We start from the raw sequence: 25,573 nt of genomic DNA on the forward strand, positions 1-25,573 counted from the left end.
GCAAATGGCTGGACTGATTCCTTGAATATCAGCTATGCCCTAGCCAATGGCCTTCTTATGCTTTTTCAGCAGCTCCACCAGCTTTTGCTCCTGTGTACCTGTCAAGTCAGCAGAAATAATCACAGGAAAATTGTTAGTTTCAATAAAAGCATATTTCAAGTGAGTGGGTAGGACTTTCAATTCCACATTAGGCTTAGAAGCCTTCTCTTTTAGTTCCTCCTCATCAACCACTTGATTCTCAGTTTCAAGAGCTTCAGCCTCTTTCTTTATTTCAGGATCTCCATCCTCCACTGTGCTAGACTGAGTAATACACCCCTCTAGAGTATCTCCCATAAGCTTGTCTAACTTTTATTTTTTAGCTAATTCCCCTACAATATCTAGCTTGAAACACGAGTAGGCGGACATCTCATCACTGAGGTATTTCATTATCCTCCTCATCTGAAACACCACTTTTTCATTGCCCACTATGAGCATAAGCTGCCCCTCATAGATATCAAGGATAGCTCTACCTGTACATAAAAATGGCCTCCCCAGAATTAGAGGCACCTCCTTGTTCACCTCCATATCCACCACAATAAAGTCTACGGGGAACACAAACTTATCCACCCACACTAGAATATCTTCAATAATTCCCTCAGGTAAAATAGTGGTCTGGTCAGCCAGTTGTAGGGACACTGGTATTGATTTGATCACTCCAAGCTCACCTTCCAGTCTCCTGAATACAGATAAAGGCATTAGATTTATAGACGTCCCAGAATCATAGAGGGCCTTGTCAAACTTTGCACTCCCCAATAAGCATGGTATGGTGAAGCTTCCTGGATCCCCACACTTTTGAGGAATTTTGTTTTTCAATATCGCACTACAGTGGGCATTTAACTTGACCATTATTGTTTCCTCTAATTTTCTCTTGCTAGACAGAATTTCCTTCAAGAAATTTGCATAAGCATGCATCTGAGTGAATACCTCTGTGAAGGGAATGTTTACATAAAGGTTCTTGAGCATCTCCAAGAATCGCCCAAAACATTTGTCAAGTTTCTCTCGCTTCATATTTTGAGGGAATGGTAGATTTAGTATGTGCCTACTTTCTTCAATCTCCTTTTATACCCCACTACTCTGGCCTTTTTGCTCTTCATTCTTTTCTCTTCTAGTGTCTCAGTCTGCTTGTTAACAACCTCAAGTTTAGCCTTCACTATTGGGCCAGTCAATGCTTTACCACTTCTCAGAGATACAACTTTGATTGTTTCCTTTACGTCTTTTTAGTGTCAGAGGGAAGAGTCCCAAGAGCCTTCTCGGACAAAAAATTTGCAATTTGTCCCATTTGTCTTTCTAAATTCCGGATAGCCATGCCCTGAGTTTCAAATTTTTCTTCTGTTTTGTTGATGAATGCCTTCATGAGATCTTCCATATTTGACCTATTTGGCTGTGGTGACTGGTATTGCTGCCTCTGCTGGTTTTGAAAACGTGGTGGTCCTTGACCCTGGGGTCTGATATTATTTTGCTGCCATGAGTTCAAGCTCCCATTAGGTGAACTCCATGAAAAACCTGGATGTCTTTGACCCATAACATTATAATTGTTACCACCTTGGTAGTTTTCTCTATTGAAGTTCCCTACAGCGTTGACTTCCTCAATTATAGCTTGACACTCATGTGTAGGGTGTCCCAACCCACAGATGTCACATCCCACCTGTGGTTGAATTTGCACGTGAGCCATCGTCAGTTGCTTGATCTCCTTAGCCAGAGCTGCAATTTGGGCCTGCATTGCTACAGACGATTATACTTGGTGCACCCCTGCTGGTTTTATTCGATCCCCGTGATCTGTGGACCATTGTTCCGCATCCTCAGATAGTTCATTCAAAAGAGTGACAATCTTTTCAGGAGTTTTCTTCATCAGAGGACCCGCAACTGTACTATTAAGCAATCTCCTTGACAACCGGTTTAACCCATCCTAAAAGTCCTGAAGTTGCATCCATTGCTCCATTCCATTGTGAGGGCACCTCCACAGTAGCTCCTTAAATCTTTCCCATGCCTCAAACACTGTCTCTCCTTCAGCTTGGCTGAAATTGTGAATCTCCTTCCTCATCCTCCTAGTCTTAGCAGCCGAGAAGTATTTTTCCAGAAACTTGGTAGTCATTTCCTCCCACGTACGGATTGACCCTGTGGGCAGACTTCTCAACCACTGCTTTGCATCATCCTTAAGTGAAAAAGGGAAAGCTCTGAGGTAGATAGCATCATGTGATGCTCCATTGTAGCGGAATGTGTTCATAATTTCATCGAAATCCATTAGATGGTTGTTGGGGTCTTCATTGGGGTTGCCTCTGAAAATTCAATTGTTCTTAATAGTCTGGATGACTCCCTGTTTGAGTTCAAAATTATTGGCGTTGATGGGTGAGGGACTCACACTAGACTGTTGTTGGTTATACACCGGTCTAGCATAATCTCCTAGCGATCTCCCAGGCCTAGGAACTACATTTTCAAATTAATCTTCTATTATGTTTCGCTTGGGATTGAACCTTCGCTCCCCGTCGACAGTTTCCTCTGCAATTCTGGCTGCTTCAGTTGATATCCGTGCTTCCCGTTGCTGAGCTGCCTCTCTCGCAACTAGGTCCACTACCTCCTCGTTGTTTACCATTGTATCTTGAGTTGGAGGTTGACCCAACAACAGTCCACTCGATTCTTTCTCTCTTCTCAACTGCCTCAGGTATTTGTTTAACTCTGGGTTGTATGGCACCAAGTCCTTTGAAGAGGATCAATTCATACACCGCTGAACTTAACTTGTTGCCTGCTCACAGATGAGAAGAGCGTAAAAAAGGAAAATAAAATAAAGTTGTTCCTGAATTAGCATTGAAAATTAATTTAAACACTATTAATTGCCAATCCCCGGCAACAACGCTAAAATTTGATGAGCGCAAAACCGGTGTATAAAACGTAGGCTCACTAGTCAAAGATAGTATAGTATTAAATCGTCTCCACAAGGATTGGTTTAAATAATATTCTAATAAATTTTCAGCTCAACACTATACAGAATAATAAACCTTTGATTGATGTTATTATCAACTACAATTATAAATAAGATTATCAATTATGTGAACTAATGACACTTTAATGATTAGGCGCAACGATTGAATATCAGGGTGAGAAGTAAGGGTGATGACAAGATATGTGATAACCTATTGTTCCGGGCAACTCTGTGTTAAATTCATTCTTAACTTCTATTGATTCCTTCGGTTTCAAAAGATGATTAGGCTACTTCAAGGATTCAAATTCTTCTTCCGAATAAATATGATTCCTTTAATTAGCCTAATAATAGGTCCTACGAACATATGCACAAAAACAGTGAATGAACAATCTTTCGAAGAACACCTCTCGGTTATTCTTCCCAACTGAGTTAATTGATAACTCTCTAAGCTCTTTCGATTACCTAGAAAAGGCGTAAAATCAACTCAATTAAGATGGTACAATGCAAATAGCAACAAAAACTTCTCTTTCGATTGAAGTAAAACTACAATAAGCCTTGCAATTCAATTAATAACTCATTCAATAAATTCGGGCAATTAACATTGAGTAAATCCCAAAACAATAGTCAAATCTCACATCCGTCAATAACCCTAAGGAAGATTACTCCATAATAGAGAAAATATTCATGGCAAGAGTATTAGAAGAACAAGAAGACATTACAATTCACAAATTCAAACAAACTTTCGTATTGAGTGAATTGGATCAAGTATCTTGCTTTTTCGTTGCTTTTGTGCTTCTTCTCCCCGAAGAGTTGCTCTAAAAATCCAAGATCTCCCTTTTTTAGATGAGCTGGGCTTCATATAGGTCAAGGAAAGTCGCCTCCGAAATTACCAAAATAGGCTTGAGAAAGTTTTCCGGAACAGACGTGCGTGGCCGCGCACTTTGGTCAGTGTTCTGCTTCTCATGCGTGCCCAGTGCGTGGCCGCTCACTTCTTCGTTCTTCTTGTTGAGTGCGCTATTATTCGTTGATCCTCGAACACAATCCCAACTTACTCCACGGGTTTTTACTCAGACTTCAAAGCTTCATAATAGCTTGAATAAGCTCCATAACCTCATTGTACTCGGAATCGCTCATGCGAAGCATAAAATACACACTCAGTGCAAATTAATACCATTTAAAGCTCAAACATTAGTAAAGTGCAGCGAATTAGAGTGCAATTAGTGGCCAAAATACACAATTATAGCCTACCATCAATAGTAGGAATGACAAACGGGCAGGTCGGGTCGGATATGGTTCGGGTCGAAAATGGGTAATGAAAAAACGGATAAATTATCCGACCCGACTCATATTTAATACGGATAAAAAACGGGTTAACCGGCGGATAATATGAATAACTATATTATCCATGACTTCTTGCATATGATAACTTTTGGGAGAATTTTTAGTTTTCCTAACTTGAGGAACCCCCAATTTGAGGCTTTATAAATGTAAAAGTTAGACCCATTGGTTATCCATTTTCTAAATGGATAATATGGTTCTTATCCATATTTGACCCGTTTTAAAAAAATTTATTATTCAACTCATTTTTTAGTGAATAATTTGGGTGGCTAACTATTTTCTTTGAACCATTTTGCCACCACTGATCAATAGCTATCTCTTGTTAGTTAAGAACGACTATAATGATTTATTGACTGTACATCTTGAAGAATAAATATTTCAGGCAAAATACGCGATCATATATCCTCATCAATAGGCAATAATTTAACAAATTACCAAACAATTATACCAATAACTTAACCAATTATACCAAACTTTGCAAATTCCACTCGTAGAATCTCTGTGTTTCTTAAAGTTAGTACCTCTCTTTTTTCTTTCCAATCAAAGCTTACCTTCAGTAATAGGTTATGAAGAATTTTTCTTTTTTGTGTATGTTTTCTTGCGAGAGCTTTATGTACTGCTAATCTATCCAATTTCGCTTGCATAATCTCTCGGTACTGTCCCTTTGCCTCATTGTCGTTGTCATTGCTGATTAAATTGTCTTTCTTCACTTTCAAAAATTAGACTAGTAATATTTTATGTTTGAAATAGTATTGTTAGTTAGTCATACCTATCTCTTTCTTCAGTTTCAAATTTAAATTGATATGTTCAAATTAGCTAAATAGCTTACGCACATTATGCTTTTTTTTTTTTGCTTTGATACTTATCTACAGCATTTGTGAAGGCATCTACAATTCCATGGATTTTTGGTGTGCTGGGAGCAAAGTAGGGTTCTAAATTTTCCTGCCACAGAGAAGTAGACAAAAGGAGCTTTTTTATGCTCTTCGTCAACTTGAGTAAGTTTTCTGTTCATTCTCTTTTTGATGTGATATGCTTCAGCTTTACCTTAGGAGGTTTTAGTTTGATATATTTGCGGCTGAAAGAATCCAATTTTTTTTAAACCATTTTGGGGATTTGGAATTTGGTAAGCCCTTAAATTTTTGTCCAACTCTGGGATCAAGAAATTGATGGAGAAGACTCAGGAAAAAACTACTAAAGCAATTCGACAAATGCATTAGCATGTACTTTATTGGCAATTTCTTTGGTTTCTTCTGAATGATTTACCTGCATTTGCTATTTTGTTACCTTCCTCCCCTTCCCTGCTAAACTCCTCCGAACAAACATGCTAAAAATTGAACATTACTATGTGGGATAGAAAGCCTATTTATTGTTTAGGAGCCTAGTCCAGCTAGTATACGCTTATCTTCTTGGTTCATGTTTGGGTTGTATTCATAAGAATTAAGATCTCCTAATTTCCAAGTATTGGCTAGCATGTTTCACTTAAGAATGCTTAACTCTAATTGTTTTCAATGAATGTTATAAAGAAACAAGATGCTTCTTTGTGGTATTAGAATCAGTCCACAGACTAACATATCAGTGTATTTTTTATCAATGAGTTCTACGACTGCTTTAATAGATGTTTGTTTTCTCTATCTTGTGAATTTCTATGTTTATAACATCGTAGAAAAGGCCCGGACCAGAAAGCAGTCAAACTCCACCCAAGGGGTGTTGTTTATACTTTCTTTCTTCCGATTATTAATGCTTTCGCTTGTTTGACACTATTGCAATCTGAATTCACGATCAGTATGGTTGTGAAGAGCATAATGATATGATTTAAGTCTACCATTATCAGCTTATGTCAATTCTACAGCTGGACCTCACCTATGAAAGAGATAACCGATACCTTTGTTGATTCAAAAAGGAATGGGAGGATGGTCTATGATTTGCGAATGGCTCCAACTTATTAAGGCATTTATTTTGACAATTAAAGAAACTTCACTAGAAGATCACAAGCATACACCTTATTACCATTTGCAACGTATTGCAAACTTGTGTTCAAACATAATAAGAGGAGGGATATATTAATTGGCAAGTTTTAGCTCCAAAGTTCTAAGATGATATAGGATTATAGACATCAGGTGCAGTAGGTTCCTTATTTTCAAATTTCTGTTTTGATCTCTTGAGTCCTTGCCATCTGAATATAAACAACGAGTATATTCTTTTTAAACAAATGACTGACGAGCTTTAGGCTTTTTAAGTAAAAGTATGGTCAGATTGTACTTCCTTTTACAGCACTCTTGTTTAGTAATTATTATCACTGGTCACTAGCTGTCACAGCTGAGCTCTCATTCGATACTAGTGATGTAAAATGAGAGTTCAGTTTAATTACTAATAAAGCAGTTGCTAGTAACTTCAGCTAAGTTTAATGTTGCTCTGTGCATAGAGTTCCATGACCGTCTCTTGTTAATTGCAACTTGTGGATATGCTACAAAGGAAAGATGTCGTTGTTGAAAGCAATCATCCCTTGTCCTTATTGTATATTATATCAAGGGTTTGATTAAATGTATTTGAGCTTTCTAGAATGAAGCAACTAATTTAAGGGATTTGCTAACTTGACACAGGATTTCTGCTATGAGTTATTGGAGTTGCTGGTTCTTTATAATTTGCACTTGAAGCAGTTTGCCGATTTTACTTTCGGTTCAAGTCACCCAGATATAACCAGGATAAAACTGGAGCCACTGATGGGAACTGAATCTTAGGCTTGCTATCGGAGTTTATCAGAATTATTCTGCTCAGATGGTAAGATGTTTAATGTGTCTTGCTTAGGATGTGATGCTGAAGAATCCTAACTCTATGCTCATTAGCCTGCATTGCACTTAACTCATGTCTATTTATTCTGCTTATTGGAAGTTATGCCTACTTATTCTTATTTCTGAATTTACCAATTTTTTTCCGCATACAATTATGCTATGCTCTTTTTTCATTTTTTTTTTATTCACGAATTCTAAGATGTTCTGGGAATTGCTCCAACTCAAATAAGAGTAGGAAAAAGTATAAGGGGCTCATCTTATGAAACCATCATTTAGTTTAGTTTGCTCTAATTGATTGGTTTGTAAAGTCTTGATGCATGTTTTGTGCTTGAGAAACCTCTATATCATTTTGGGAGAGTATGTTGGATAACAATGGGATTGGGAAGAAAATAAGTGAAATAGTTGAACAAGTAATCTGTCGATTAAGCTAAAGAGAACAACTTGTGTCAGATTGGAACTCAGCCAAAAAGAGGGGAAGAAGAAGAATGTGCAAGAGAGGGAGAAAGAGGAATGGTTGAGACAGAGTACATATGCCTTGTGGCCGGTAGAAAAACAGGGGACAAATCAAGCTCAATCTGTCAATCACTAGCTAAATTAACTCCAGTATCATTGAAGAAATGTTTCCCAGTTAGTAACGATGTTCAGTAACATGTCGTGTGAGTATTCAAAAGTTAAAAAGTTGATCTCTTATGCTTGTGTTGTGCCCCCTGAAGTCTTCAGCAATAGAATCTAAAGCTTCGAATTAATATTTAAAAACCTTTGGAGGGTGAAAGGGTGGGTTTTTTTCTTTTGCTTCTTTAACAATTTTGGATTCATACACCCTTAGTATTATTAGGTGACACTACACTATTGAGCTACTAATTTTTTACTATTGATGTTGGAACTCTTTTTGCTTCTCATAAGATGCTCCATTATGACTTAAAATAAAGTCTCTTTTATATTTACTCTAAAGCAAAAGTGATGACTTTGCTCATTTGCATAGAAGAATCATAGAAACATAGGCTAAAAGAAAACATCTAACCCCAATGAAAGATGGAAGGTAGAATTGACGAGGAGACCCCTTAATTTGAGAGGTCCCAAAGTTATCTACTTTCTGATAAGACCATAAAAATGTATTTGCAAAAAGGAAAAACATGGAACAAGATCTCTTTTGTCGCCTACTCCCCTTGAACCCTACTTTTTTGTTCGCCGTAAACATCTGGAGTTGGATAACATCCATGGACTGTATCAGAATAGGTAGAAAGACTAGTTGAATGCTCCATAAATTGTTCCAACTTTAGATTTTGATGTGTTTCTTGAGGAACCATCCAATTAATTGGCTCCGCGTAAGCCAGTCCATTGTTTGGTACAGCATCCTGTGCATAGTTGTCTATCATATGATAACCAAAGTTTAAACCATGTTCATCATTTGTAGCATCAACACTTCCATTTTGGTGATGCTCGAACGATGAGTACATCGAGTCTGCATTTCCAACTAGTTTTAATTCATTGGAGGATGCCATTGGATTGTCATTCAATAAATGGTTCTCTATATAGTTTAGCACTACATTATCTTGATTATGTCCCGTCAACTCATTTTGTTGATACATAGCTTGATAATTCTGTGTTGGAATACCCAAATTAGCTTGTGGTGTTGTAGAAACGGGCAACATTCCAATAGTTTGATTTCCCATTGCAACATTCACCAAGTTGTTTGGTCCTTGGCGCAAAAGCACCCTCCTTTGGTTGGTGTTTGCATAGTTACTTCTCCTCTCACCTGCATTCACAACAGTCATCACTCATTAATCGACTTTAATGGGTCATAACCCGTCCCACCACTTCAAAATCAAACTAATGGAAGCTGGGACAAACTTTTTTATATGGGTTAGTTGAGTTATGTCAAGAAACACCCGCCAATGAATATATACTTAGCTAATGAACATATACTTACCCAAAGTGGCGAAGCTAGAAATTTTCCCAAGAGTGTTCAGACTTGAAAGGAAAGGTATTTTCCATGAAGGCTTTTCGATATATGTTATATATATCTAAAATCTAATATTTTTTCTTAATATTTCGACGAAGAGCAAAAGGTGGCTTCGCCCCTGCTTACCCAACATGTCCAAGTCAAGGTGGCTAAACTTTTTATGGACAAAATTGACACCTCTAGAGTGAATCACTATGTCCACATGCTCAATATAATAAAATTAAAAAGTTATATAGAATAATTATCATTCATACCTGACACTGAAAAACTTGAATTGAAATGTCTGACAGGTGCCATCGTTGTTCTTTTATTATGCATTGGATGGTTAGGGATTAAAACAGAAGAAGAGAAACGAATAGGATGATGCATCTTGGGGAAAAACTGGGATCCATATCTATTGTCAAAGAAATCTGAAAATTCAGGAACATCTGATTCAAAATAAGGAGATAATTGGCTAGGGAAAGGTTGTTTGCTTAGTTCATTCAGCCTTGCATCATAATGTAGTAGCTTCTCATAGTGCTTGTCAAGTACTCCGGGAGGAAATCTAATCCAGTGCCTCCTAAAAAATATAAGTTAAAAAAAATTATTTACAAGTATTTTATTTTCTAATAGAGAAAAAGAAAACACATAAAATAGAGAATCATATAAGTAACTAGTTTAATTTTATGAAAGGGAAAGTTCACCTGTAAGTGGGAGCTTGGCCTCCAGTAAAATCTGATGTCTGCTGCCATAATGTGTGCTTTCGAGGTTGAGGATTTGTTTCACGATAAAAGTAAGGTGGTTGGTTCAACTGTATAAATGGTAATTATATGTGGTAAAAAATAATTACATCCAAAATTACAATAACATTAATATTTTTAACAATAACATTAATATTTTTAACAAAATTAAGAGAGAAAAGAAACTAACCTCAATCTCGAGAACTCCTGATTGATCATTTTGTAGAATGATGGCTCTAATAGCAATGATATCTGACCATTGCATTTCAATCTTGCTCTTCAGTGGTCCATCTAGAATTTCCCATACTAATTTTCGCTTAGCATAATAACATTTTGCTATCAAATCACCTTCGTACCTTGAAACTCTCTGCCAAATATTTCATTAATTAGTTTACTTCAATCAATCAGTTATAATTCAATTTTTCAAACTAGTTATGATTGGTTTATATTAATCATAAATCATTTGCACCATTTGTAATGTTTAATATGGACATGTTCTAAAATTTTAATATTGCACAAAAATTATGATTACATTATTTTAATTATGTTGACCGTTAACCTAGCAAATAATTTCTTTATCTAGATTTGGGTGTGCTATGCGAATAATTGTTTTAGTCAATTATGCTAATAAAAAGTTCGTCTAACTCTGTTTAGATAGACACTTCATTTTTGAAATAAATTGCACTAGAGTTTATCATTAGTTGTGTAAAAATTATGAAAACTTGACGGCCGGTTCTTGTTTTTATATTTTGTGGTAATAAAGTGCTTTTACAGATTGGTGACATGTTATCCATAACCAGGTCCTACATTTTAATTATCTGTCATACTGGAAATAAAAAATAAAAAGAACTATACTTCATTTGTCAAAGATCAATGTCTAAAATTTAAGATAAAAGCTGTGTGATAAGTATATATATCATTAAAAAGTTTTATGGTTTAATCAAGTAATGATACTAACTACTACAGTATTATTTTAATTTGTTTAAAATATTTTATGACATGCAAAAGCTCAAACAAGTTTTACCTCCCAGTCACCAATCTTGAGCTTTATAGCAGGGAAGTTGGAAGCCTTCAATTTTTCAGAAACAGCAGCAAAATCCTCCATCTTTGACCTATTTCTATTAGCATTTTTCGAAGAATTCATTTGATTTCCTTTGCGAGAAGAATCTGCTGGTCTTCCCAATTGGCGCGGAGGACTGCTAGAAGAACTTCCTTTCTTTCCTTCTGAAAGTTGTGTTTCTATTAAGTTCAAAAAAGATGGCGTCTTCTTTAGTGCCAGACCAAGAAGGTTTGCCTCATTGACAAAATTCATTTCTCCATCCTGCAAAAATTCAATAATTAATTAATGTAGTTATGAAAGAAGAAACAAAAATATCTACTAACAAATTGTTTTTCATTTTTTACAAATCAAATAATGGTTGGTTCGTTTTTTACTGATTAATTTCTTGAATTACTTTATTTTTACAAGCTAATGAGATGTTCATATCTATGTTCTCTATAGATACAAAAAGTGAAAACAAATGGAGTGGAAATGAACAAATCATCCGCCAAAGATGAAAACAAAGCGCAATCGATCTAACATGAAGTTATATTTGGTTTTAAAAAAATATGTATGAGATTATTAGACAACAAGAAATTGAACAAGATTAAATAAAATGAACAAATGTGGATTCAAAGTGGATGAGGGGCCAAGGTGTGCCGACCTAAAAAAACATGTGCTGAAAGGACACATATAAAAACCTAAAAAAAAAACATGCTGATATATAAAATAGAAAAAAGAAAAAGAAAAAGCAACCATGCATGTTGCAACTTAGATTTAAAACCTTGAACATGTAACGAACCTCTGAATTAGATTCTGGTGACGGCCTGAACCGTTTGGGGCGACCATCTTCATCTGAATCTGAGCTCATACTTCGGCTTTTTAGTCGAAGGCTGGTGTTTAGATAGCCAACGCGTCCATCATAATCGTTAACTTGTGGGTTCATAGATTCAAAGTTTTGATGAAGCCGTTGCTCAGAAACAGTAGCAGCATATTTATCTCGGGGAACCATAGAGAGAGAAATAAACTCAACTGAAAGAAAAAAGGGAACGATTAATTCTGAGTTTTTTTGACGAGAGAATAGTTGAAAGGAAGAACTAGAAAAAGGAGGGAGGAGGAGGATGCAGAGTGAAAAGGGTCACTTGTTTATATTGAGAAGAAGCCAATAGTATAGTGATTGTGGATATAAAGGACTCTGTCTGACTATGTGAAGTCTTTAATTTTTGTAGGGATTTTTTCTATTGGCGGTAAAAACAAAAAAAGTCAAATTCCATTTTTTCTTTTTTCTGAAAAATGTGGTAAATCTGCTTTTACCCCTCTTTTCCATTCTCGTCTAACAATTAAAGAAGCATTTGTTACTTTTTAGTGGAATATAATTTTTTTTAATTGGATATCGGATTTATCAGCCAAATCTTCTATCAGATTCCATTAACAAATCGCAATAAAGATCACAAGTCTTGCATTTCATGTGTGAGGAGTTTTGTCGTTATTAGAGTGTAGATGGCTAAAAAAACGTAAAAGAACTCTAATTACTACTACTTCATTTACTTGGTCCTCGAAAAAAACATTGGTCTAAAGTTCGACGATGCTCTGGCAACTAGGAGTAGCACTATATATAGTAATATGTATTAGTAATAGTGAGAATTGTGTACTTTTTGGTTTTTGTTTTGTGGAGTATAGATCTATGACATATTTGTTTATGTTATGAAATTAAAACAATTTAGTAAAATATGAACAAGAAATGTTGTTATGAAATAAAATCAATTTAGTAAAACATGAACAAGAAATAGAGATAGAGAAAAGGAAGAGATTTTCTTCTTTAATTGTGTGTATTTTCCTATCTTTTACAAGGCCTTTATATAGGCATGAAAAGTGAAGAATCACTATTGCATTACAAGGCCTTTATATAGACATGAAAAGTGAAGAATCACTATTGCAAAATATGTCATTGAACATGTCATTAAGCATTTGAGAGGAATATCATGGAGGAGGTTATGGAGTTACAATCATAACTCCATAATTATTAGAGTATTGGGAGTTATGGAGATAATAGAGAAAAGTAGACATCCACCATAATTTAATTTTCTTATAACACTTACCCTTGGATATCCATAGATAATGTGCCTCGTTAAAACCTTATTAGGAAAAAACCTATGGGAAAAAAATCCCAATGAAGGAAAAAGAGTACACATGTTTAGAAATACGCCTTTGTCACGACCCAAAACTAACCCCTGTCGTGATGTCGCCTATCGTGGAACTAGGCAAGTCGACTCATTTCCAAAACAAACCAATATTTTTATTTTAAAGATAATTCCAAGGTTATTTAACATAAAACCTCCATTTAAAGAGTTCAAATCAAAGAAAAACAGAAGTGCGGAAAAGAAAAGCCCGACATCAGGGTGTCACTAGTCATGAGCATCTGCTACAATCTGTCTAACAATATCAAGGCTAACTCAGCCTAGAAAATAGCTAAATACAACTAGAGGAAGATAAGAGGGAGAAGAGCAGGAGCTGCGATCGCCAAACAACTACCTTGCTATTTCCAAGAAAATCTGCAACCAGAACACTCAATAACTGCTACCGTGTCCAGCTATACCTGAATTTGCACACAAGGTGCAGGGAGTAACGTGAGTACGCCAACTCAGTAAGTAACAACAATAAATAAAGATTGAGCAGTAGTGACGAGCAATAAAGCATATAACGTTCATCAGGAAATCTCAGTAAAATACCACATGCTTTTAAAATCAGGATTTGAATCAAACATCTCGTTTAAACCCAGTTCCAGTAAAAAATCATTTAAAGATATTTTTCCAACACTTTTTTTCCAACAAACGCTCAATGCAAAGGTGAGCAAAAATGATGAAATCATAAACAACCCCTCAGGAAAAACATCACTCATATACAGCCCCTCGGGCATACCTCACAGTCACTCTTGCCACTCGGGCATACCTCACAATCACGCTTACCACTCGGGCATACCTCACAATCACTCATACCTCCCAGTCACTCAGCACTCGACACTCGCACTCAGTAGGTACCTGCGCTTACTGGGGGTGTGTACAGACTCCGGAGGGGCTCCTTCAGCCCAAGCGCTATAATCTTCACGGACAACTCACGTGCGATAATAATAAAATATGCTGCAGGCGAGCAGCCCCGATCCACACTCATCCTCACAAATCAGGCCCTCGACCTCACTCAGTCATAAGTATGCTGCAGGCGGGCAGCCCCGATCCATACTCATCCTCACAAATCAGGCCCTCGGCCTCACTCAGTCATAAGTATCTCAAGCCTCTCGGGCATTTCAGTAAAACAGGGCATTCGGCCCAAAATATTTTTGTGCATCAAAATAGAGTCATAAAACTGAGTTATGCGGTAAACAAGTATAAACATGACTGAGTATAGATTTTCAATCGAAAACAATGAGAGGATGGTAAAAAACAGCCCCTAAGGATCCAAACAGCATTGGCGCAAGGACCACACATGGCATTCAGCCCAATTTACAGAAATTCTTTCTAAAACATATAAGTATCAAATGGTTTCAACAAAGTATGCAACTTAACAGTTGCTACGGGACGGACCAAGTCACAATTTCCAACAGTGCACGCCCATACGCCAGTCATCTAGCATGTGCGTCACTTCAAAATAATAGAATGATACGAAATCCGGGGTTTCATACCCTGAGGACTAGATTTACAATCGTTACTTACCTCAAACCGGTCATATCTCTAACCCGCAATGCTCTTGCCTCTGGACTCGGCCTCCAAATGCTCCAAATCTATTCACAATCAGTACAATACCATCAATACGCGCTAATGGAATGAATTCCACAAGAAAAACTACAAAAATTAGACCAAAATCCGAAATTGGCTCAAACCCGACCCCCGGTCCCACGTCGCAAAATCCGACAAATTTTACAAAACTAGAAAGTTCATTCACTCACGAGTCTAACCATACTAAATTCAACAAAATCCGACATCGTTTCCTTCAACTCCTTAAATTACTCTCCAAAAATTTCAAGCCCTAATCCTTCATTTTCACTAATTACCATGATTAAACAACAAAAAATCACCATATATATAAGTATTAGGGCTCAAGTAACTTATCTCAACGAAGCCCCCGTGATTCCCTCTTCAAATCTCTCCCAAAAGCTCTAAAAACCGAATAGAAATGGTGAAGAATGCACCAAAATCGCGAAGGGTTCTATTTATGGTTTCTGCCTAGGTTTTTCGCACCTACAACCATTTTCTCGCACCCTCGCGACCGCACCTGCGGTCTAAGAAGACACACCTGTGCAACTTACTTAATCACCCAAATTTCGCACCTGCGGACCCCTTCCTCGCATCTGCGAAACCAGTCCAAACTTCTCATCTCCGCATCTGCGCTCAAAGCCTCGCACCTGCGGGCTTGCAGATGCGGCCAATTCTTCGCACCTGCGTTCCCAGCCTTGGCCCAGAGTCTCTCGCACCTGCGCACTCCCCACGCGCACCAGCGGCCTCGCACCTGCGACCCTTTCTTCCGCAGGTGCGGAAATAGCAGCTCCAGCTGTAATTTCCAACTTCAACAAATCCGTTAACCACCCGGAATCACCCCGAGGCTCTCGGGACCTCAACCAAAAATACCAACAAATCATATATCAACATACCAACTTAGTCGAACCTTCGAATCACTCAAAACAATATCAAATCATCAAATTACCATTCAAGCCTAAGAACTTCTAAATTTTCAAATTCGGCAACCGATGCCAAAACCAACCAAACCACGTCCGAATGACCTCAAATTTTGCACACACGTCAGAAATGACACTACAAACCTACTCCAACTTCCAGAATTCCATTCCGACCCCGATATCAAATTTTTCACTGCCGACTGAAATCGTCAAATTTCTAATTTCGTCAATTCAAGCCTAATTCTATCACGGACCTCCAAATCACATTTCGGACGCACTCCTATGTCCAAAATCACCTAACGGAGCTAACAGAACCATCAGAATTCAAATCCGAGATCGTTTACACATAGGTCAACATCCGATTGACTTTTTCAACTTAAGTTTCTACTTAAGAGACTAAGTGTCTCAATTCACTCTGAAACCACTCCGGTCCCGAACCAACTAACCCGATATAACATAATACAGCTGAATAACACAAAAGAAGTAGAAATGGAGAAAACGGGGTTGTAACTCTCGAAATGACCGGCCGGGTCGTTACAGCCTTTTGGTTGCCTCGTTAAAAACCTTGCAAGGAAAACCCTATGGGACAAAAACCTTATAAGGAAAAAAGAGTATAACACATATTAAATCCCCCTGATGAGAGCATCAATTCACATCCCTGAGCCTTCGCATCCCAATCTTGTATACTAGTTTCTTGAAGGTTGACATCAATAGAGATTTGGTGAACAAATTAGCCATATTATTACTTAAACGAATCTGTTGCACATTGATATCACCATTCTTTTGAAGATCATGTGCGAAAAATAACTTTGGTGAAATGTGTCTTTTTCTATCTCCTTTTATGAATCCTCCCTTCAATTGGGTTATGCATGTTGCATTGTCTTCATACAAAATTATGGGTAGTTTGTCACACTTCAAACCACATTTGTCTCGAATAAGATGTATTATAGACCTCAACCATACACATTCTCGACTTGCTTCATGAATAGAAAATATCTCAGCATGATTAGATGAAGTAGCCATGATTTATTGCTTAGTCGATCGCCAAGATATGACAGTGCCTCCACATGTAAACACATAGCCATAAAATAAGCCCATATCGGTAGTCCCTTTGAGATAACGCAATATGTGTTTGATTCCATTCCAATGTCTCCTTGTAGGAGCAGAGTTATATCTTGCCAAGGCATTAAATAAAAAAATTATGGCAGGCCTTGTAGTGTTAGCAAGATACATTAATGTCCCAATTGCACTAAGATATGGTACTTTAGGACCAAGAAGCTCTTCAGTATTTTTATGAGGTCGAAATGGATCTTTATTTATATCGAGTGATCTCACAAGCATCGGGGTACTCAATGGATGTGCTTTATATAATACATAGAATCGCTTTAAAATCTTTTTAGTGTATGCTGATTGATGGATAAAAATTCCATCTGTCATATACTCAATTTGTAGACAAAGACAAAATTTTGTCTTTCTAAGATCTTTCATTTCAATTTCTTTCTTTAAACAGTCTACTGCTTTAGGAAGCTCACCAGGAGTTCCAATGATATTTAAATCATTGACATACACATCAATTATAACAAATTCATATCCTTTTATAAGGACAAATTGAATCATTCTTGTACCGTTCTTTCAACAGGTACTCACTCAGGCGATTATACCACATGTTGATTGTTTCAATCCGTATAATGATTTTTGAAGATTTATTTAATAAATTTCTTAAAAACCTTAATATGCTTCAGAACAATTTAAATCCTTCAATGATTTTCATTATACGCATATCAAGTTTTTCATGTATTGCTAGATTAAAATGACTGCATCTACCATAGGAGAACATGTCTCTATATAATCAATGCCAATATATTTACTAATCTTCTTTTGTCACAAGTCGTCTTTATGTCTATCGACTTGACCTTTTTCGCACAAGAACATATTTATAACTCTACTGGCTTTATACTTTCAGGTGTTGGGACTATCCGTCTAACTTCATATTTTTCAGGTGAAATCAATCTTGATTGCGTATTTTTTATTTATTTATTATTGGCTAATCATTTATCTGTCTACATTCCATGACAGATTTGAGCTCAAGATCCTCGTCCATATTAATAATATTGAGCGCTATATTATATTAACAACATCGTCGTCGATCATTTTATATCGGTTCCATTATTACTAAATAAAGACATAACTTATCGAGATCTCATTATTTTCAGGTACCTGGGCCTCTTCTATGAGGTCTTATGAAGTGTTATGTCGTGGTGCTCTTCTAGAGCACTTGCCTCCTTAGTATGGCCATCTTTACCATTTGCTACTCTCCTTCTTCAAGGAGTTTTATCTTTGGAACCGATTGGTCTGTTACGCTTCTTGCATGCCATAGACTTTGTCCCTTATGGACTTCATTCTATTTTGAGCATTAGCAGCTGAAATATGACATTTAGTTTTGGTCAGCAAATACGTCTAGCAATAATTTACAAATAAATTATCACTTGAACTTCAAGTTCATATTTTCTTGTACGAGGATCTATATGTATTCATAATAATTCATTCCACGTATAATTTTCTCAGCTACCCATTTTCTCCCTCTAATGTTGGGATCACCAACACATTTTCCAACTTTATTTGGGAACCCATCTTTGTACATTGTGGTGGCATAATTAAATTATATAGCACATCCATATTTTTAGATGAAAATTATTTGGTTCCTGACCCTAAACCGATTGTGAAAGGGAGAAATTTTCATAACTTGGCTAGATGCGTACAAGTGCTGCTGTATATTAAATAATACATCTCATACCAAATTTCGTTTTGGGAGTTTTTTTTTCATAATCAATGGTTTAGCTATAATTGAAGGCATACAATTTCTGCTAAAATAACTTGGATTTAAACCAGTATTATCAAGATAAATTATCATAATTTATATTCTGGAACTTTGGTCTAATAATTTGAGCAAGTAACCTTGCAAAAGTCAAACTGTAGGTTGAACAAATGCACATGTGACCATAGAATAGATGCATCTATTAAAATCATATAATAATAAAATGATCCACATGGCAGGTGACTGGGCTCATAAATTTATCACCTATTATTTGTTCTAAAAATCAAGTGATTCAATCTCAACCTTAACTGATATATCATGAGAATAAGTAGCACAAGAGAATTCTTGAAGAATCCTTTATTTCTTCAATATATGCCAATGTAATTTTCAATTAATTTTTCGCATTATAATTGAACCGGGATGGACAACCGGACATTCCAACTATTATTTATTTCAATAAACATCTAATTTACTTGTGGCATGTGATTGCATCATCATGCTTATACTTGTATAGTACAAATAGAAGAAAAAAATCGGGTAACCTTTCATATTTACCCGGTATGATTATAGTAATATAAATATATTCAATCTTCTTTTCATTTATAGTCTCAATATGCCAACCACTTTGGCTAATACATTTGAAACTCAAAATATTTCTTTTGAGGCTTACTACAATATCAATGTCATGAACAATTTCATTCATCCACGTAGTAACAAATTAGTTCTTCCGGAGCTCTTAATTGATCTTCAACAACAAGATCTTTTGTCATACCATCCATATGGTGAATGTCTCATTCACGGAGAAAATCATATCATAATAAATTATCATGGTCAAAATCATCATAAGCAAAATTATTTCTTGCTTAATTTTTGCCTTTAATAACTTTTATAAGGCATGACAAAAAAAATTTGGCGTATCACATATACGCGACCAATGAAATATTCATATAATCACACAATAATATTTATTCTCTTTATTTCACTCAAACCTCCCTTAGAGGTGAGGTGTGTGGTATTCATCCAATCATGCATTGCATGTATTTATTCATTACTTTTATCACATATTGCCACATCCACCTTTAGGAATGAGTCTGCAATCTCAATGCTTATCAAAAGTTACATTCTCTTCAAGGAATGGATCATAATCAGCAGCCTGCTTTATTATTTTTCATACCAATTTGATGGTAAACATTGCCTTCACCTTTTGAAGGATATATTTTGAGAACCATCATTGTTCTCTTATTTTATGATTACCATAATGATGACTATTATTATTTTTCCATTTGTCACACCAATGTTCATTCGTCAACCATTTGTCTTCATTTAGACTTATTATGCACTGCTATCACATTCACTTCAAGAATGGAGCAAATCAAGTGAGACAAGCTTCATGCTTTTTCATGAAAAACACATTATTATTTTTTTAGTCATCATTATATCATCAATATGGTGCATTGGGACTCAAACCCAATACCTTACCTATATAAAGGCATGTTAGGCCATAATGAGTTGGGACTCTAACTCAACTCTTATCATCATGGTGCATAAGGACTCGAACTCAAGTCTTACTCTCATGGTGCGTTGGGACATGAACCCACCGTCTTACCCTCAATTAATGGCATCATATGCCAAAGTTTACTGGAATTCACCCTTGAGGATTCAAAAATATATCGGATCGTAATTATATGCAAAAGTAAATTAAGTTTTAATAAAACATAAAATATTACCGTTCTTGCTTTTGGTGGTCTGATGCATAACTGAAGCTTTAAAAGTATTATAAAAATTAATGGCAAAAATCATTTATCTCTCATAACTTACCTGCCGTATAACATTCTAAATTATCTGATTCTGCAAAGTCCTTTAATTGAAAAAATCATTGACAATATTTATGCATGGCTGGTTTTAAAAATTTACTGGCATCATTTCTAAAAATGAGAATGGGATTGCTTCTAAGTAAAAATGATTGTGCTTAAAAATAATAGAATTAGATTTATAATTTATCACATGTCTATGCAAATGTATCATTGTTGCACGATTCAAAATGCAATCCTTTTGGGGTTAATATTAGTCTTAATTTTCATGAATTTGAAGCAAGAAGATATAACACTCATCATCAAATTGAATAAGATGATACGTCAAACTAAGGTCTAGCAAACATTATCATCAAATGAGACTGGCTTGAGATCAATATGAGGTTAACTATGCTATTGCAGTATAAAATTTTATCTTTCTCATCATTATGCATATAAGACTAAATTAATGACACGGCAGTGTCATCTTTAGTGCTTACCACAAAATCTTTATCGAGATGTAATGAAAGTTTTCCTTGGCAAAGCAGCAAAAGCAGTTGTAGCTTCCATGGAAGGTTTTCACTTCTTTTAGGAAGTATTAGAGGAAATAAAATAGCATTCGTGCTGATAACTTGTTATGAAATTAAAATAATTTAGTAAAACATAAACAGGAAATGTTGTTATGAAATAAAATCAATTTAGTAAAACATGAACAAGAAATAGAGATGGAGAGAAGGAAGAGATTTTTTTCTTTAATTGTGTTTATTTTCCTATCTATTACAAGGCCTTTATATAGACATGAAAAGTGAAGAATCACTATTGCAAAATATGTCATTGAACATGTCATTAAGCATTTGAGAGGAATATCATGGAGGAGGTTATGGAGTTACAATCATAACTCCATAATTATTAGAGTATTGGGAGTTATTGAGATAATGGAGAAGAATAGACATCCACCATAATTTAATTTTCTTATAACAGTTTAATGTTTATTTGGATGATTCCTGTTTTAATAAACATAATACTCCAATTGTCATAATCACAACATATCCTATCTAGTAATCCGTCAATTACATTCCAATACGCCTTCAAACTATTTTTTACGGGCGATATATTAGCTCAATTCGCTTTACATGTTATTATTATTTTCATGTTATTTTTGTTACTTAAGATGAGATTTATAGACCGATTACTCTTAACTTAAATTGCGTCAACTTATAATATAATGGTGAAAAACAATAATATTGCTTTTCGTGGGAATTAAACATGTTGTATAATTACAAACACTCTAACTTTTCGATCTAAAACGAGTAAACACATTAATGACTTGCCAATTTATTTTAGTTTTGACGTCAACTTATAATGGTGAAAACGACAAAATTTTCCTGTTTGTGGGAATTAAACACGCTACATAAGTAAAAGCTTTCTGATTTTTGCTCTAAAACAAATAAACATGTAAATGACTTACCAGTTTATTTAAGAACAAAAAGAATATTACACGTAATTTGAACTCATACTTAGGCTTTGTAGTCGGAGGTTGGTGTCTAGATAGTCAGCGCTTCCGGTATTATGATTACTTATTAGTTGATTCTAACGACTTGGGTAAACAAGTAACTTACCAAAAATTATTTTTATGACCTTCAACGATTTTCTTTTAAGAATATTTTTGGATTTTGGTAATACTTGAGATTAATTGGTTTATAGCTTTTGTAATCGACGGGATATATAAGAGGCAAAATTATGACTTGGGTGGTGAGACTCATTTTAATTGGGAAGATGCCTATTTTTGCATGTTTTACATTTATTATTAGTCTTATACACCGATAACTGTTTATTATACGCGGTATCAGACTATAGAACATGTTATTTTTTAAAGTTTGTTTTAAATATTTGACCAATACTTATAACTTAGAATATGACAAAGACTTAACAAATTATTAAATACACATATATAATGGCTAAACAATTAATTAAATTGTGGAAGCTTTAAACACTGTAAATATTTTGTAATTTCTACACTAGAGCTGCTCTTGGGGATTTAAAGGAAATATATGACTCTTGACTCTTTTAGATTAAAAACCGACGTGATAGATTTAGTTAAATGTGGTCGTCTTAGTCATAAGTATTTCTTTCTTGTTAATAAATGTTTTGTTGGCTTTACTTCATTTTCAATAAAAAATATTAAACTAAAATTAGAATACATAAAAAATGTTTGTTATAGTCACTACAAATTTGATAGCGAAAAAGGGATTAGCTGGGATTTACTATTGCTACATCTGCTTTAATTGCTAATTTCCTCGATCTAGAAAAGTAAAATTGGCGTAAATTGTAATCCAAAAGAATCCGAGTCCAAACTTATGACCAAACTACAAATGACAAAAATGAGTTTTGGCCTATTATTTTTTGTTTTCTACACAGAAAAATAAAAACAAAAGAAGAAAAACGAGATGAAGGGGTTAATTATTTTGTGCCTTTTCACATACAGTGCAAGATAGTTCTGACTAGGGGTGTTCATAAAAACCCGAAAAACCGAATCAAATCGAAACCAATCAAAAAATTAATATTTTTTAGGTTTGGTTTGGTTATGGTTTTAAATTTTAAAACCGGTCAAATTTGGTTTGGTTTTGGTTTTATTTAAACAAATAACCGAAAAAACCGAACCAAACCGACTATAAAAGTAGTTATTTAAATTTATTATTACACCTATATATATGTATATTTTTATATAAAGTTTCTAAAATTTTATGGTACATATTAGTCATTTGTATTTTTAGTCTAGTTTTTTGCTATTATAATAATCTAATTCTTTTTACATTCTAGTTTGATTGGTAGTTTTCTTTTGCTAAATATAAGAATTTATTTCATGTTAAAAATAATCGATTTTTAATTGAGTACTTAAATTATTCATCACTATTTGATTCAATTATCATCTATATGATAGATTTCTCAAAGAGCAATTGGTTTGATAGCGTTACGTTGAAAATGTAGTTGCCGGAATATGCGTTTGGTAGTTTATGTCTATATTTAAGAAAAAACCGATAAATAACTGAAAAACCGACAAAAACCGAATCGATAAAAAATCGACTTAATTGGTTTGGTTTGATTCCAATATTTGAAAAACTGACTTACTTGGTTTGATTTCTTTTTAGAGAAAAACCGACTCAAACCGAACCATGAGCACCCTAGTTTTGACTTTGTTTAATAAGGACAAAAATCTGAGTTTTCTATGTTGTCTTCATCTTCCTGGTAAAAATCTGAGACCAAAAATCTGGTCATTTACTAGTTGGATCATAGATTTACTTGAACCTATAATGTGAATCCACCTTCTTCTTCTTTTTCTTATTTACTCCCTTTTTGTCTTGCATCAAGAAATCTCTTCAGAAAATGAAAAATAGTGATTAATTTCAATCTGTTTAAATTTGATGGAGCCAACCGTATTTCAGATCGGAACGAAGAGTTTACCGAGTATATAAAATATATCCGAGTTAACTTAGATACTACTCACACAACCGCTTTAACTAAAAATATCCGACAAATATATAATACATGTATAATTTATATGTAATATGTATATAATTATATATAATTAGTGTATAATTTATGAATAACGATCAAGAAGAGTAGACACCAAACTCGACCGGCCATCTGGGTAAGAATCTCATACAAAATTATTATCTTGTAAGATGTTTCTTTGTGGAATTTATATCTAAGATCAGGTCAAAAAGAGAGAATACTTTGTACATATAAAAGATCGGAATTTTCATGTTAAGTGTGTCCGCAGGCGGCCTAACCTTAAAGCAAGTGAAACACTTCCTTTAGACCCTAAAATTTTAAGGGTCCCAAAATTATTATTTCTCTATATATAGTAGTATATTATTTATATAATTATCTCTTATTATTGATAAATTTATTTCTTTATTGTCATATTAATTTTTAATAACTCGATTTCTTCCTCTAATTAATATAACTAAAATAGTTTCTGTCAATCTTATTTTACTTAATTATATTTCTCTATTCATTAGTTGGTCACGTAACTATACCTAATAATCTAACTTATTATTTATTTTCCTTACATAAATTATACTCTCTTCGTCCCAATTTATATGAAAGTGTTTGACTGGACATGGAGTTTATGAAATAAAGGAAGACTTTTGAAACTTGTAATCTTAAATAAATCATAGAAATTTATGGGCTAGAAATCATCTCATTAGTGGTAAAAAAAATCTAAAGTTGAATTGATACCAAATATAGAAAAGGACTTACTAAAAAAAAGGAGTCACTTAAATTGGGATGGAGGAAGTATGTTTTCTCGATTCTCCCATTTCAGTTGTGATGCAATCAACATTAAATTCATTTAATTTTTTATACTTTATAAAACTAAGTTCTCATTTTTTTTAATTCCACGTCCTCACTTGTCTAATTTTAAAAAAAATGATGTTCATTAAATAATATATTATAATTATGGCCAATATTTTGGCTAATGGTGTCCATCTCACATAAGCATAAACATCTTTGCAAAGTGTAGACTTTGTTGGCAATATTCTTTGTGACCCAAAAATATTGCATTGTGTGGTAGACATCATTTACACAAGTTGTATCTCTTCTTTTACACCTAAGAGGTCAAGACCTTTTTGCCTATAAAAGGGAAAAACATTAGTTCATTTTAGACACAACCAACAAGACTTGAGTCTTCATTTCTTGTTTCTTCCTTTTCTCCTTTATTAAGAGTGTTTTGTATGAGAGTTTAGTGTTGGGAAGCACTTCTGTGAACCCTTTATTTGGAGTGATTTTATGAGGTTATTCCCTTAGGGTATTTGGGATTAATTAGAATATTTACTCTAATTTTGTACTCTCTTTTGTACTCTTATTGGTATAGTGAAATTGCTCATCTCTGCTTATGGACGTAGGTCATACTGACCGAACCACGTTAAATTCGTGTCTTCTTTATATGCTTTAATTGCCGTTGTTATCAACTTCCATTGTATTTGTTATTGCTATTATAACATTGTTTGGCTATATTCCGCACTACCCGGGTTCACGATCCTAACAAATTGGTATCAGAGCCGGATCTAACCAGGTTTATTTCAGTAGCCAATATGACTTTAACAAAGACTTATGTTGAGAAATTTGATCGAAGTGCAAACTTCGGAATGTGGCAATTAAAGATGGAGGTTATCCTAATTCAGGATGGCTTAGATTTGGCGTTGCAAGGAAAGGAGAAGAAGCCGGATAAAATGACGGATGAGGAGTTTACCGTCATAGACAAAAAGGCAAAAGCAGGTATCATTTTAAATCTCTCAAATGAGGTTTTACGTGAAATTTCTGTAGAAACCACAGCCAAAGGCATGTAGGAAAATTGAAAACCTTACATATGAAGAGGACGGTGGAAAATAGACTTTAGCTGAAGCAGAAGCTTTATACAATTCGTATGGGTGAAGGTACCTCTATTCTATCTCATCTTGATACCTTTGATTCCATTCTTATGGATTTGAGTAATA

General features: G+C 34.8%; 2 protein-coding genes and 1 long non-coding RNA gene across 4 annotated transcripts; 1 reads left to right on the forward strand and 2 right to left on the reverse strand.

Moving 5' to 3' along the window:
• Positions 1–348: 348 nt before the first annotated feature.
• On the reverse strand, positions 349–1,047 carry LOC107768430 (uncharacterized). The gene has a single exon (XM_016587562.1). The coding sequence runs from the start codon at positions 1,045–1,047 to the stop codon at positions 349–351; it is 699 nt and encodes a 232-aa protein (XP_016443048.1).
• A 3,645-nt stretch (positions 1,048–4,692) lies between these two features.
• Positions 4,693–7,972, forward strand: LOC107768429 (uncharacterized). 2 transcript variants are annotated; one of them, XR_001644142.2, is made up of 4 exons: positions 4,693–4,947; positions 5,167–5,289; positions 6,895–7,072; positions 7,534–7,972. It is a non-coding gene; the product is annotated as an uncharacterized LOC107768429 (long non-coding RNA). The 2 variants fall into 2 exon arrangements; XR_001644140.2 differs by lacking the exon at positions 7,534–7,972 and having other exon boundaries at positions 6,895–7,525.
• A 131-nt stretch (positions 7,973–8,103) lies between these two features.
• On the reverse strand, positions 8,104–12,110 carry LOC107768428 (uncharacterized). The gene is made up of 6 exons (XM_016587560.2): positions 11,607–12,110; positions 10,790–11,086; positions 9,956–10,132; positions 9,730–9,836; positions 9,301–9,605; positions 8,104–8,839 (listed from the first exon to the last, which is right to left on the reverse strand). The coding sequence occupies exons 1-6, from the start codon at positions 11,814–11,816 to the stop codon at positions 8,241–8,243; spliced, it is 1,695 nt and encodes a 564-aa protein (XP_016443046.1). The 5' UTR covers positions 11,817–12,110; the 3' UTR covers positions 8,104–8,240.
• Positions 12,111–25,573: the final 13,463 nt, after the last annotated feature.

Source organism: Nicotiana tabacum, chromosome 19 (assembly GCF_000715075.1).
Source record: "Nicotiana tabacum cultivar K326 chromosome 19, ASM71507v2, whole genome shotgun sequence".
Taxonomy (NCBI): domain Eukaryota; kingdom Viridiplantae; phylum Streptophyta; class Magnoliopsida; order Solanales; family Solanaceae; genus Nicotiana; species Nicotiana tabacum.